The sequence below is a fragment of the Stenella coeruleoalba genome, assembly GCF_951394435.1.
Source record: "Stenella coeruleoalba genome assembly, chromosome: 1".
Classification (NCBI taxonomy): Eukaryota; Metazoa; Chordata; class Mammalia; order Artiodactyla; family Delphinidae; genus Stenella; species Stenella coeruleoalba.
The window spans coordinates 163,158,386-163,173,169 of NC_137169.1; the positions used below are offsets into that span (position 1 = coordinate 163,158,386).

Here is a 14,784-nt window from a genome sequence, read left to right on the forward strand (position 1 = left end):
TACCCCAACTTAATTAAGGTGGAAAAAAAATGTAAAGGCGAAGGGAGTTGTTACATAAGAAATGAAGAAAAAGTGGGTAGGGACTTCCCTGGTGGCACAGTGGTTAAGAATCCGCCTGCCAATGCAGGGGACACAGGTTCGAACCCTGGTCCGGGAAGATCCCACACACCACGGAGCAACTATGCCCGTGCGCCACAACTACTGAGCCTGTGTTATGGAGCCCACGAGCCACAACTACTGAAGCTCGCGTGTGCCACAGCTACTGAAGCCCATGCGCCTAGAGCCCATGCTCTGCAACAAGAGAAGCCACTGCAATGAGAAACCCACACACCACAACAAAGAGTAGTCCCCTCTCGCCGCAGCTAGCGAAAACCTGCATGCAGCAACGAAGACCCAATGCAGCCCTAAATAAATACATTTATTAAAAAAAAAAAAAAAAGAAAGAGTGGGTATAATTCAGGGTTCCAATATCTCTTTTTAAGTAGACTTAGAGAGGAGGGGGCTGAGATTAATTTCTGGGACATTACCATGGGACTTTGAGATATGTGGAACCATGCAACTAGACTAATATTTTCATGATTTTGTATTCTCCTTAGGCTCACTTGTTCCTCTTATTTGTGGTAAGTTTTCTTAAATACTTGAAGAAAACTTCTAATGGTGATTTATAAAAATGTATGTAAAATGTGAGGCCCTATATCCTGACTGCTAATTTTTTTTTTCACTTTAACTCATAAGAAGTTATCTTTTTTTAGTGTTTTAAGTATCTTTTAATGTGCACTTCCCATCACAAACTGTCACTTTTGGATAGCATGGAATAAATGACTTGAACAGCTATTCCCAGTTTTTAAATTGAAAGTTAAAGTTTACCAAAAATTTAGTTTAACTCTTGATCTTTTGCATGATTTGGTTACTATCAGAATAGGCTGGCTTATTCTGCAGTAACAAAATATATTTCACAACCGAGAGTTAAATGTTGCTATGCAAAGTCATGGGATCCTGGTGTCCTGAGCTCCTAATTTCACCCCAGTGACAAGAATATTACTGATAAAACTGAAAAGAACAGAAAAGCTCAACAGAAACTTGACTGGAGCCCTGTGGTCAAATGGTTGGTCCTTTAGATTAAATATGGACTGGATTGAATCCAAAACTTTAGGCCCACATACGATGATCTAGGAATTCAGTATTTATATGGCTGAAGAAGAACAAGTAGAAAAGTCACGTAACATTTTCCCCACCACTAGGAATAGGCCCCACAGTCACTTCAAAACAAGGTAGGTCACATTTTTCTAGCATTTGATACTCTGATTTGTTTTCTAGGTTTTTCGGCAGGGGTGGTCACTCTTTTCTGCTTGGGTGCTATCACCTTACGCATGATATTAAAACACAGAGAACGGTAAGTTCAACGTATGCTTGATCAAAACGCACAAAAGATTTTGACTTCTTGCCTGAAACTGAACACAGAAGGACAAGTTAAATGAAATAAATACTGCAGTGGGATAACTGCAATAAGGTATCTTGTGTTAAATAGAAGGCCCTTTCTGTAAGAACTTAAAAGATAACAAACTAATTTTATTTGAATGGTGTTTATTCAGATCAGATTATGTTTATTTATACATAATAAAAAATCTGGAAAACAGAAAAAAATCCCAGTCATAACAACTGTAGGTATTTGGTACGTTCCTATACAGGTATGATCATTTTTCTTATTTATCTTTTTCCTTTTAAAACTGAAATTTTGGCCTTAGAGTCTCCTGCCTTAATTTTTTTTTTCATTTAGCCTCATGTACAGATTTTTTTTTTATTAAATCATGTTTTCTTCTTACCTACTTAATTGCGTATTTTTTCTATTATATGTATCTATATTGTGGAAATTTTAGGTTGCTTCCACATTTATTTTGATAATAAATAAGATATGAGAAACACCTTTAAAGAAACTTTTTCTACATCTCCTTATTTCCTTAGCCTAGATTCCTAGAATTGCTAGGGATAAGTGTATAAACATTTAGATGCTTAGTAAATATAGCCAAATGACTTTCTAGAAGGTTAGTTCTAACTTGATCATATGTCAAATAATTAACATATCTGGATGTATTGTGTTTCTGGATTCTTTTGTTGTTTTTGTTGTAGTGATCTGTCTATTCTATCACAAACCACTTTGTGTTTACATAGTATAGCTTTCTACTATTATAATATCTGATAAAGCAAGAACCCCGTCACTATAATTTTTTAAGCTTTTCCTCTCTCTTCTGTTTGTTTTTACAGGAGTATTAGATGATTTGTCATTTTCTAAAAACAGATATGTTGTGATTGCATTTAAGTTTATAGATTAACCGTTGAAAACTGGCACACTTTCTGTAATGCTTTCCCATTCAGAAATTTACTAAGCCTTTCTATTTGTTCAAGTAATCTTTTCTCTCACTTGGTTGTTTTCATGACTCCTTAAATATACTACTAGGTTTGTATATTTTGCTATGTTTTATTAACCAGAAATTAGACATACTTTTACATTTTAACTTATTCTTTTTAGAAAACATTTGTATCCATAAAGTAATGTTGCCATAGTGGGTCATGTGATATTTGGTGAGGACACAATCAAATGGACAGTGCTTGGGAATTTTCATCAGAAAAGTTTCCATAGTGGAGGAGATATTTCAGATGCATCTCAAGAGAGTGTAAACAAGGGGAGAAAGGTATTCCAGGTAGAAGGAGCAGTTTGAGCAAAGACCCAGAGGCTTGTCATTCCATCATATATTACAAGAACTACATAAGCAGTTGACATGACTGGGAAAATAGTATGTGTGATGGTGATTGAAGGTGAAGGTGGCATAGGTTAATGTGGAGGAGTGGCATAAAAGACCCCCCTGACCATATAAACCTTGTGGAAATTACAGAATATTCTGATAGGTGCAAAGGATACATTTTTAGCAAATGATATCATCAGGTATCAGCCTGGAAATGTTGCATGTACTCAGGTTCTTAAGTCTCCATACATGCTAGTGTTAGGGAGGATAATTATGTGAAGTCTTACCAAATCTCAGGTAACTTCCAGTGGGGGATGACCAAGTCATGTCACCCTAAACATGTCACCCACAAACTCCAGCAAAATTACTTTAACATGCCCAGTCACTTGGATCTATCTAAATGATCTGATTACACTGTTCACAGTTCTATAATGCCTAGTGCAGGCATCAGACATGAAGGAGTTACATTGAAACTATGTAATAGTGGCATCTTTGAACCTGAATAATTTGCTCTAAGCCTGGGAGGGTCTGAGCACAGTTGGTCTTGCAAGGGTCTACATTTGAGATGTACTTTTGGCAGTAGTGTTTATCAGAGTATGTATCACATTACCCTGGTTTTGTGAATGATTTCAGGAGAAACAGTGCTCTCTGATCAAAAAAGATTGGGAAATAATTCATACTACATTTTTCTCATGGTGATTCACAATGACCATGAGAATATTTAAAGTCCTACAATAAAGACGCCTGTTTAATTTTTTAAAAACTAATCTCTCAAACTAGTTGGACTGCAGAACTTTTTTTTTTTCTCATATAATGAATGCTTTTAACATCCCATTGAACTAATGTTTAATTTAACAGTTTTGGGGAAATCTGGAAAGATGGTCAAGAGCTAGATCATCAAAAGCCTTGCATGTGATGACAAGGAATTGGTGTTTATCCTGTAGAATCTTAAGCAAAGAAACAATACGTTCAGATTTGCATTTTTAAAAGAAGGGGCGGTACTGGGCTGTCAACCAAAGCAGCAGTGGTGGGGCTCAAGAGGATGGAATAGATGTAAGAAATACTTTCACTATGAAGAAGATAGGCTTTCCAGGATTTAGTGAATTGATGAATGTGGGGAGAAGGGGACACAAAGAATGAGTCAAGCAGATGTCACTGGGTGGACCCAATGGTTCATCAAAAGAAGGGAGGGACATGTTTGTGGGGAAAGATGATGAGTTCAGTTCTGACCTACTACTTCCAGGCACCCATGACGTAGGAATCAAGAGAGAGGACTGGACTCAGGTAGATGACATTTAAATCACAATTGAAGCCTTGGTACTAAACAGAACATAGAAGATTAAAATAGGGATGAGAACAGATCTCAGAAGGACAGTAATGCTTAAGAGGCAGGAGGGGAAGGAACAGTCAGAAGTAAGATGAAAGGGGAAAATAGTTTCACAGAATTCAAGACAGAAAAATGTCTCAAGAAAACAAAACTAGGGATGTCATTTGCATGGCTTTCCTCACAGGAAGTTAGAAGATAATTTTAGCCAAGGGTAATTTAAATAGAAATTTAAGTAAAATAGAAAATGTGGTCTCTATCTCCTTCCTTCCTGCTTCTAAGTTTGCTATCAGAGCATTGCATGTGTAGGAAAATTTGCAAACTTCAGGAATGCCTACAAGCTCAAACAATTCATAATGTTCCAGTCTGATTATTAAGGTTATTAACATGTTTTTATCAAATACTATATTTAAGTGTCTCAGTTGATATGAACCAAATATATATGTTAAACTAAATTCTTAAGCATCACTCACTTGTTTTATTTCCATTTTTTAACTGACTTCAATTTAGTTTCTGATACTTGATGTAGACATTTGAGTTGCCTTAAATACTTTTTGTAAGTAAGATGAGTAATGAATCATTCGAAAATTGATGTCTAGTAACAAAATTAAATATTTTTAAAAGTCATCCTAACACGTGAAGAAGAGACTATGTTATTTTTTTCTTGTCTTCTAAGATATTTTAATAAAACCTAAATCTCACATTAACCTAAAAGTTACCATTTTGTAATAATTTTAATGTATATTCCCCTTAAATATGTAAGTTGACCTCTTAAATATGATAGTGAGTGACAGGCTGTAAGTACCCTCAACAGTAATCTTTCTTCCCCAATAATTTTGTATTACTTTATCTCAGAGTTCTACATGATAGTACAATCACATTTTATTGTCCTTTGCTAATTTTGGCAAAGAGTTTTAGAAACACAGCAAAGTACATGTGCTTTCAAAGAATAAAAGTAAAAATGTCTTCAAAATAATTTAAAGCTTTTAGTACTGCATGACTATGTAAGGATTTTGAATTAAACATCAAATCTAAAAACTTTCTTTTTAAGTTAGATTGGAAGATTGGTTCCCCAAAGGTAAATTTATGATCATATTATAAAATGAAAGCTTATGACATTTTTTCAATCTGGGAGTCATAGTTATTAGTCATTAAGAGTCCTGCCTAATATCAACTTCTGTCTCGGATACTTAGCAGCTTAGCAAGTTGTTTTTATGGGTCTTTCCAAAAAACGGGGGTTACTTCATAGGATATTTAAGACAATAAAATGAAATCATCCATGAAAAGTACTTACCTGGTGTTGGGAATTATGGAAAGGAAACAACTTTTACACCTTTATAGTAATCATGGCCAATGAGTAAAGAATTTCTTTTTTCTTTTTTCTTCCATTTAGCAATTACTATACAAATACAAACCGTAAAGAAGACGTTCGTTTAGAAACACTGGAAGTATATTCTGTTGATCCATACAACCTAGCAAACTAATCAGAAGACAAACGGGTATCTAATGAAATTTTAAATATTCTTATTAATTTATATGTCAAAATTTCCTTCAATTTAAATTTATCACTAAGCATAGTACTAAATATATATGGTTCTGTTGCACATCTTTACTAATCATGCACAAAAATTGTTAACATCTATTTCACATTGCCAACTATGTCCCTGTTTTTGTTAAAATTTATTCATCTATTCAACAAATATCTAAATAAATAGCAAAATAATTAAGAATAAGATAAATAAGAACATGATAAGTATTGTGGAGGAAAAGAAAGCAGGAAAGGGGATAGATAGGGCAGGGTAGTTGGAAGAGAAGTTCTCACTAAGAAAATGACATTTGAGCAAAGACTAATGTGAAGGAGCTAGCCTTGTAAAGGAAAGCGCATTCCAGGAAGAAAGAACAGTAAGTGCAAAGATCATAATAAGGTGGTGTGTTCCTGCTGCAGTGTGGCCTTGCATGGACTGACCAAGGGAGAGAGTGGCAGAGACGAAACCAGAGAGGTACAGGAGGAGGGTGAGGATGGTGGATCCTACAGAGTATGCTAGGTCATTGTAACGAGCGTAGTGTTTATTCTGAGATGGGAACCACTGGAGGGTTTTAAGCAGAGAAGCAAATGATCACTTTAACTGCTGTGTTAAGAAGAGAGTGTAGGTAGCCATGGGTAGAAGATGGGGAATCCCTGTGGACCCTATCACAGAACTCCAATAAATTGTGAGTGGCTACCAACAAGCTGGTGAGAAGAGTTCAGATTCTGCATGCATTTTTGAGATAGTGACAGTAGAGTTTGCTGACAATTTGTATCAGGATATGAGAGAAAGGGAGGAGTCTATGATGATGCCTGGGTTTTTGGCCTGAGTAACTGGAAGGACAGAATTGCCATTAATTACAACTGAGAATGAAAAGCAAGACTGGGGAGAAAAATGAGTTCCACCTTGGAGATGTTAAGTGTGAGATAATCTAATAGACATCCACATACAAGTGCTGGAAAAGTAGCTGGATGTACAGGTCAGCACTTTGGGAATAGGACCAGGCTTGGCATACAAATTTGGGCCTTGTCAGTATATGGATGTACAGAATAATGAAACCGAGTAAGATCATCAAGGGGGTGAAAGAGGCTAGCGAAGAGGAAATGTCCAAGTGCTGAGCCCTGGATCCTCCAACATTAGGAGTCATGGAGTGGGGAGGAGCCAAAACAGGGGTGAAGAAGCAGCTCTGATACAGGACAGAACCCCAGAGTGTGGTGCTCTAGAGTCATGCAAAGAGAGAACTTTAATGAGGAGGGAATGATAGACCCTGTCAAATGCTGCTGAGAGATCGGGAAAGATTAGTCGTGAAAACTGACCATTGTGTTTAGCAGCACAAGATTTGCTGGTGAACTTGACAAGTGCAGTTTTGGTGTAGAGGAAAGAGGCAAATTAGAGCTGATTGAAGTGACCTTAAGAGAGAATGAAAGGAGAGAAATCGGAGATATTAACTCTTTCAAGGAGTTTTTCTATAAAGAGGAGCAGGTAAGTAGAGTAATGGCAAGAATAAGAAGTAAAGGGAAGTATTTTTAAGAGTGGAGGAATAGCTGTTATTCCTGTAAGCTGAAGAGAATATTTAGCAGGAAGGGGGAAAATGATGGCAGGAAATAAAAGGAAGAATTGCTGGAGCAACATCTGGGTAAGCTAGAAGGAGTGGGATCTAGGACTTAAGCAGAGGAGTAGACCTTAGATAGGAGCATGGCCTTAGTAACAGGAGGGAAGGTAGAATATATGGGTGCAGATGAAGGTAGGTGGGGAGATGTGATGATGAAAGCACATGTGGAAGTTCTCTTCTGTTGCTTCTGTTTTCTCGGTGAATAAAAAGAAAAATGATCAGCTGAGAGGGAGATTAGGAAAGGAGATGTTAGAGATTTAAGGAGAAATGAGAAGGTATTAAACAGTCACCATGAGAGTTGAAGCCTGAATGATAGGGAGTATAGAAAGTTTGACAGGCAACATGAAGAGTCCCCCTGAGGTTCCCAGGAGAAAAAGGGTGTGAACATTTGACAGTTTGCTAAGCCCAGGCCGTACGCTGAGGCTCTTTCATGCCTTATCTCATTTAGCCCTCACTATAGCTTTAAAAGGTGTGTATTATTCCAAGATAATACCTAGGTGAGCATATAATATCCCAGCTGAGAAAACCAAGGCGAAAAGGCTCTCTTGGCCAAAGACTTGGGGGTCAGTAATTAGCAAAGGTAGAATTCAAGCTCCAATCTGACTTCAAGCTGCTTTCTCCTACATAATCTATAAGATATAAAATAAAGATACCACCTCTGCCCTCTTGGAACTTATTTTAGTAACAAAAATAAGACATATACATATCATAGTGTAAGATTGAGTGCTAAAAACAAGATACAGAAAAACTGCTGTGGCAGTTGAGGAAGAAAAGTTTCCTTGTTGCTAGTGAGTCATAGCCAAAGAGAAGAAGAGAACAGGAGAGACTACCAGAGTGATCTCTAAATCCAAAGCCATGGGAACCCAAAGTAAAGTTATTACCTAAATGTTTGTTGAATGAATATTTGAACGAGTGAGAATGAAACCATTGCTTCAATTTCTCCCTCATTTATTTTTATTCATATTTATCAGTATAAAATTTAATTATTATTTGCTTTACTTCATGTTATATGAAGAAGGACCACTTAATTGAATGATACCTTCTCATAGGCTTGATGCTCCATTATTTATAGCACTTTTAATTGGTATATATAGAGAGAATGTTAAAGCTAATATTTAAACTTTGAGTTATACCACTGCCTTTCATGCTGTCTCCTAAATAGAAATTCATCTATTTCAGTATGCCTTGTTGCTTGAACAACAAGAACCAACTGAACATTGGTTGGAGAGAAACCTAATATCAGCAAGTCTGTTGGCATGGTCTCAACATCAGTGAGATTATTTCATAAGTTTTAGCTCCTATATGCACTTAGCCTCAAGCAGAACAAAGAAAATTTGCTTGATGATAAAGATGGAAGCCCAGTTTTACTGCTACGTGCTCTTCAAGGACTTTTTGAAGCCTCACCTGCGACATACTTGGAGCCAGGCTATGGATATAAACAGTTAAATAGCTCTGAAAATTGTCACCTTTTTCAGGAAGGCACTAAAAAGAGCTGTCCTTGTGTCTAGACTCTTCTTTTTATAATCAGCGTACTCACTGTTACCATATACTTTTGGTTGTAGTGTGGTTTAAATTATTTAAGCAAAGTATGAAGCATATCCTGTGGCTATGATGGGCATACATTTTGGGGGAAGTCTGATTTTATTTTAATAGGAGTATCTTTCTCTGATATAGTTAAATGTTTCACTTTTATTTCCTCTTGGTTTGAGTTTTTCTCATCGTATATACTTTACCTTTGCATAATCACTCAGTAATTCCAATTTGCACAATTTTTGTAAATTATGGGAGTCAAGTTTTAATTCTGAAGTTTAATTATGAAGTAACTGTAGTTGCTTGTAAAATGTCATTTGATAATGTGTACATTCATCATTCAAATAAATGTTGTCTTTAAAGAAAAACACTTGCCTTATGTGATTTTTTTTTTCTGGAGTCAATGAACTCTTGAATAACGACATAGTCTTAGGGTTTTTAGAGTTCCTGATTTAACGTTGATGCATTCTGGATCCCACCACTTCGTCATGTTAGCCAAACTCTCAAACCCCAAACTCAGTTCCCTCATCCTCAAGGCTTAGCAAGCCAATACTTTCCCCCAGGGCACTCATTCTCTCCTTCCACACTCTAAATCCAGCTGTCAGTTTGCTCTGTTCCACCATTTCAATTATTGAGAAAATAAGATCTTGCTCATTGGCTACCACAGATTTACTCTCCCCATTTTCTCTCAGACTGTGTATGCTGTTTGACATCTTTTTTTTTAAAGAAATTGTGGTTAAAAAAACATGTAACATAAAATTTACGATCTTAACCATTTTTAGTGTACAGTTCAGAAGTATAGAAGCGTTAAGTATATTCACATTGCTATGCAACAGATCTCCAGAACTTTTTCATCTTACAAAACTAAAGCTCTATATCCATTAAACAGTAACTCCACATTCTCTTCATCCTTCAGTCCCTGACAACCACCATTCTACTTTTCCATTTCTATGAATTTGACTTTAGATACCTCATATAAATGCAACCATACAGTATTTGTCTTTTTGTGACAGGTTTATTTCACTTAGTATAGTGTCCTCAAGGTCCATCTATGTTGTAGCATGTGTCAGAATTTTTTTCCAGACTGAACAATATTTCACTGTACGTATATACAATATTTTTTATTCCATTCGTCCATCAGTGGACATTTAGGTTGTAATGCTGCTATGAACATGGGTGTGTAGATATCTCTTCAAGACATTGCTTTCGGTTCTTTTGGATATATACCCAGAAGTAGTATGCTGTTTGGCATCTTATTCATTCACAGTCAGTACCATTTTCCTTTCTACAACTTGTCTGTTCTTGCACCTCAAGCCATCTGCTCTATTATACCTTCATCTCTACTCTATTCTCCTTCTTTATCATAGCAGAGGATGAAAACATCACAGGATAACTCTATTTCCTCTCCCTTTACCTTCAAGCTTATTTATACCCACTCATCCTTATTCTCATTTCCACCTACCACTTTTTACAGACTATACAGTTCTCTTCTCATCCCTTTCTGTTTCTTCCAGGATATTGCTCCCTCAGTAATACCATCTCTCATCACTGGCTTATTCTTTCCACCTACAAATATGTTCAAGCCAGTACCCATTCAGCTGCAAGTGACAGAAATCCATCTCACACTGGCTTAAACCAAAAAGGAATTTTATTATGCCACATGAGAGAAAAGGTCAAGCATGCAGCTGGCTTCAGTTAAAATGGGAATTAACTATTCAAATCATATCCTCAGGACTCTGTTCCATTCCCTGGTTCTGTTTTTTTCTTGCTGGACTCATTCTCTGATAGACACTCCCTAAAAACGGGCAAAATGTTTGTTCACGATGCCAAGTGCACGTCTCGTCAGCTTAGCATTCCAGCACAATGAACTTCTTTTGTCCAATAACTCCTGCAAAAGTGCCTTCATTACCTCTGATTTGTCCAACTAGGGTCACATGTCCCCATTTCAACCATTTACTAGGATGAGAGCAGTGAAATAAGCAGATGACAAGGCCTAGGCTGCTTGTCCAGGCTTAGAGCTAGGGATAGGATTGATCTACCTCAGTTGTTCTCAAGTGGGGCACTCACACCTCCTCCCTGCAGAGGACATTTGGCAATGTCTATAGACGTTTGTGATTGTTACAGCTGGAGGAGGGGAGTGCTACTGGCATCTAGTGGGTAGAAGTCAGAGATGCTGCTAAACATCTTATAGTGCACAGGACAGCCCCCCAAACAGAGAATTGTCTGCTCAACGTGTCAATAGTGTTGTATTTGAGAAACCTTGGTCCACCTGAACCACATGGAACTGTGGAAAAGAGGAAAAATCAGGGGCCTAATTCCAGAAGAAGGGGCCCAGTTAAAGCAACAAATTTCCACCCTCAAGCCTGAAAACAAATCCTCCCCAAACCATCCATGCTTTCTCTCTTAAACTATCTCCCTTCTCTTTACCACCAAATTTTCTGAAAAAGGGGTTGACCTTAGCTGATTTACTCATTTCATTTATTCACTTAACAAACAATTGTAGAAATCATTCTTGTGTGCTAAGCAGTGTTTTAGGTTGTGGGATATAGCAGTGATAAATGGACATGTTCTCTCATGTAGCTTTTATTCTAGTGAAGAGAGGCAGACAACAAGCAGATTGTCAGATGGAAATAAAATGAAAACATAAGTAAAATTTTAAAAATTATATGAAGCAGAGAAAGAGGAAAGGAAGTTCCGAATGGACGTGCAATTGTAAATAGTGGCCAGAGAAGGCTTCACTGAGAACATCACATTTGAGCAAAAAAACTCAAGGAGATGATGGAGGTAGCCATGCAGATAGATATCTGGTCAGAAAGTGTTCCAAGCAAAAGAAACATTAGATGAAAAAAAACCAAAACAAAACACAATAGAACAAACAAAAACAAACAAACCAAAAAAAATCAAAGAGGGACTATGTCTGCTGCATTTAGAGAAATTTTTTTGCATGCTTATGGTAAAATCCAGTAGAAAGGGGGAAAATAATGATTCTGGAGAAAGAGGGGAATTCCTGGAGTGATGTCTTTGAGCAAGTAAGAACAAATTGAATCTAGTACACCAGTGGAGAAGTTAGCCTTCGATAAGGGTGTGAACAGTATAACCATACTAAGAGGAGATAAGGAAACTATATAAACCAGATAGAGGTATTGGTGTTAAGTAATGAGAGAAGTTTGTGGAAGTTTTCTTTGATTTTTTTTCTGGAAAAAAAAAAAGAAGTGAAGCTATAAACAGAGACTAAGAATGATGGAGGAGAAGTCAGAGTTCAATGTCAAAATAAAAAATTTGAAATAGTCTCTTGGAAGAATGAGAGAGTAAATGGACTAGGTAACTATAGTAAGAACACCAGGCAGCATTACAAAGGTCCATTTGAAATGAGTTGTCATTAAACAGACTAGTTCCCATGGATATGTGTTTTTCTCCAACCATGTTCAATTTCATGGGTACAGGGGCAAAATTATGGAGAAATGAATCTAACCAAGATTGTTCATTTAATAAATATGATAAAGTGGGAGAAGGGCAAAGAAGCCGAGGTTGTATGCAAGATAGTGATTATAATGATCGACCATGGAATTTAACCTGGTAAGGATGAAAGTGAGGACACTAAGGGGGTTTGAGATTGAAAGATGGCGGTAAGATCAATGGACTGTAGGTACTGAGAGATACAAAGATTGTTGGGATCAGGGTACTAGAGGTGAAATAGAAGGATAGGACTGGTGGTTGGACAGTGGGATGGCCAAAATTATGAAGGGATTATAGTAATTGAGGATGACAGGGTCTAAAGTATGGCCATGGGCATAAGTGGCAGAGTAGAAGGAAGAACAAGATCATTGGCAGAGAAGAGGTCAAGGTGCCGAAAGGCCAGGTATTTGGAAAATACCATCACTGTGAATATCAAATCACTGAGGACTATGACAGGAGTAACAGTAGAGGAGTTTGCCATGAGCTAGGAGCTAAAACCTTCAAGATATGAGGGAAGAAAGCAGATGCTAGAAGATTAATGTAAAAAGAAGTGGTAATGAGTGGCATATTCTGATAGCATGTGAGGTAAGCCTGGGGAATTGAATCTTCTATTCCCTTTGCCATGGTCTACCATGATCTAGCTTCTTTTTCTGTTGCTCTGTAGAGAATATCTTGAAAGGATAATATCAAATCCTTGATAGAGTGGTATTAAAGTATTAAAAAGGAGGTGTGGTAAATGATGTGATCAAAGTAGACGTTTCTTGCAGTAGAGTCTTGGGAGAGAGTCTAATGGAAAGGAATGGAAAATTAAGAACATATCTGGCCTTTGGGACACTGCCCTTTCTCAACTAGTGAGGGTAGGAAGTGAGACTTGAATAAAAGGGACAAATGAAGTAACACAGTATTCTGGATTGTTTTTGTGAGCTAAGGCTGTATATGCTGAGTGATATAGGTTTGCTGGACTGTGTGTACATGGGTCTCCAACGGTGAAAGTACACTGAGTAGAGAATAGTTTTCAACCTTGAGTGTCTTTATTCCACCATGAATCATATCTATGCATGGAGGAGAAAAGAGCTAGCATATTTACTGAAATATCTGCTACAATATCTTTTCAACCTTCATCCCCCTCTCCTCTCTACAGCATTTGATATTTGGAATTACTCCACTTGCCATACGACTTGTTTCAACTCTTGCTTCAGAAATGAGTGGCTCTTGTTTCTACTAATTTTTAAATCTGGAGTTCTTGTCTTAGGAACCACAGACCTCCAAAAATTCGTGGCTAGAACTGTATTTCAGTTTAACCAGTGTTCTTTGTAATCCCATGTACTTTATTTTTTGCATTTAAAAAATAATTCTGAGAAGGGGTCCTGCTTGATCAAACAGGCAAAGTGGTCCATGATACACAAAAATGTTAAAAACCTCTGGTTGATAAGTCATACAGAAAAAGACAAATGCTGTATGTTATCATTTGTATGTGGAATCTAAAAAATAAAACAGAAGGATGAATATAGGGCTTCCCTGGTGGCGCAGTGGTTAAGAACCCACCTGCCAATGCAGGGGACACGTGTTTGAGCCCTGGTCCCAGAAGATCCCACATGCCTCAGAGCAACTAAGCCCATGTGCCACAATTACTGAGCCTGCACTCTAGAGCCCTTGAGCCACAACTACTGAGCCCGCATGCCACAACTACTGAAGCCTGCGTGCCTAGAGCCCATGCTCTGCAACAAGAGAAGCCACCGCAATGAGAAGCCCACGTACCGCAATGGAGAGTAGCCCCCACTTGCTGCAACTAGAGGAAGCCCACGTGCAGCAATGAAGACCCAACACAGCCAAAAATAAAAACAAATAAATAAATTAATTTTAAAAAATGAATGAATATAACAGAACAGAAACAGACTCACAGATATAAGGAAAAAACTAGTGGTTACCAGTAGGGAGAGGGAGGGGGAGAGGGACAAGATAGGGGTAGGGAACTAAGAGGTACAAACTACTATGTATTAATAAATAAGGTACATCATACCATATATATATATATATATATATATATATATATATATATATATATATATATCTCATACAGCACAGGGAATATAGCCAATAATAACTTTAAATGGAATATAATCAATAAAAAATTTGAATCACTATGTTGTACACCTGAAACTAATATTGTACATCAACTATACTTCAACAAAAATTTTTTAAAACCTCTAGATGAATCCTGATCTTTCTATTGTTTATTGTACATGTTCTCCCTTAACAGACCCAACAATTCCTGAGATTTTTAACCCTCTTCCATCTATTTCCTTTTCAGAAGTCCTCATTATGGGCCTTACTAGAAGTCCAGCTTCATAATCAACAAACTACCTATATTCCTAAACTTTTCCTAGAACATTCCCACACCTCCTGGCTGTCATGAAACTCCATTTGCCCAATGACCATAACTTTCTCAGTTAAAAATCCAAAAAGCTTTTGACATTCTCCCTTGATCAGGTTACCCTCCCTCCTCCATATTAATTTCCTGTTACTGCTATAACAAATTACCTTGAATCTTAAAACAACACAGATTTTTGTTTTAACAATTCTGGAGGTCAGAAG

The 14,784-nt window shown here is 37.1% G+C and overlaps 1 protein-coding gene across 1 annotated transcript in view; it reads left to right on the top strand.

Annotated features, from left to right (window-relative positions):
- The window catches only part of CR2 (complement C3d receptor 2), a 34,574-nt gene extending 25,367 nt beyond the window's left edge, over positions 1–9,207 (top strand). The window contains exons 17-20 of the mRNA XM_079905270.1: positions 597–620; positions 1,318–1,393; positions 5,459–5,564; positions 8,383–9,207. Coding sequence (XP_079761396.1) covers positions 597–620; positions 1,318–1,393; positions 5,459–5,549 — 191 coding nt within the window. The 3' untranslated portion in view covers positions 5,550–5,564; positions 8,383–9,207. The remainder of the gene's footprint in view (positions 1–596; positions 621–1,317; positions 1,394–5,458; positions 5,565–8,382) is intronic.
- The last annotated feature ends 5,577 nt before the right edge of the window (positions 9,208–14,784 follow it).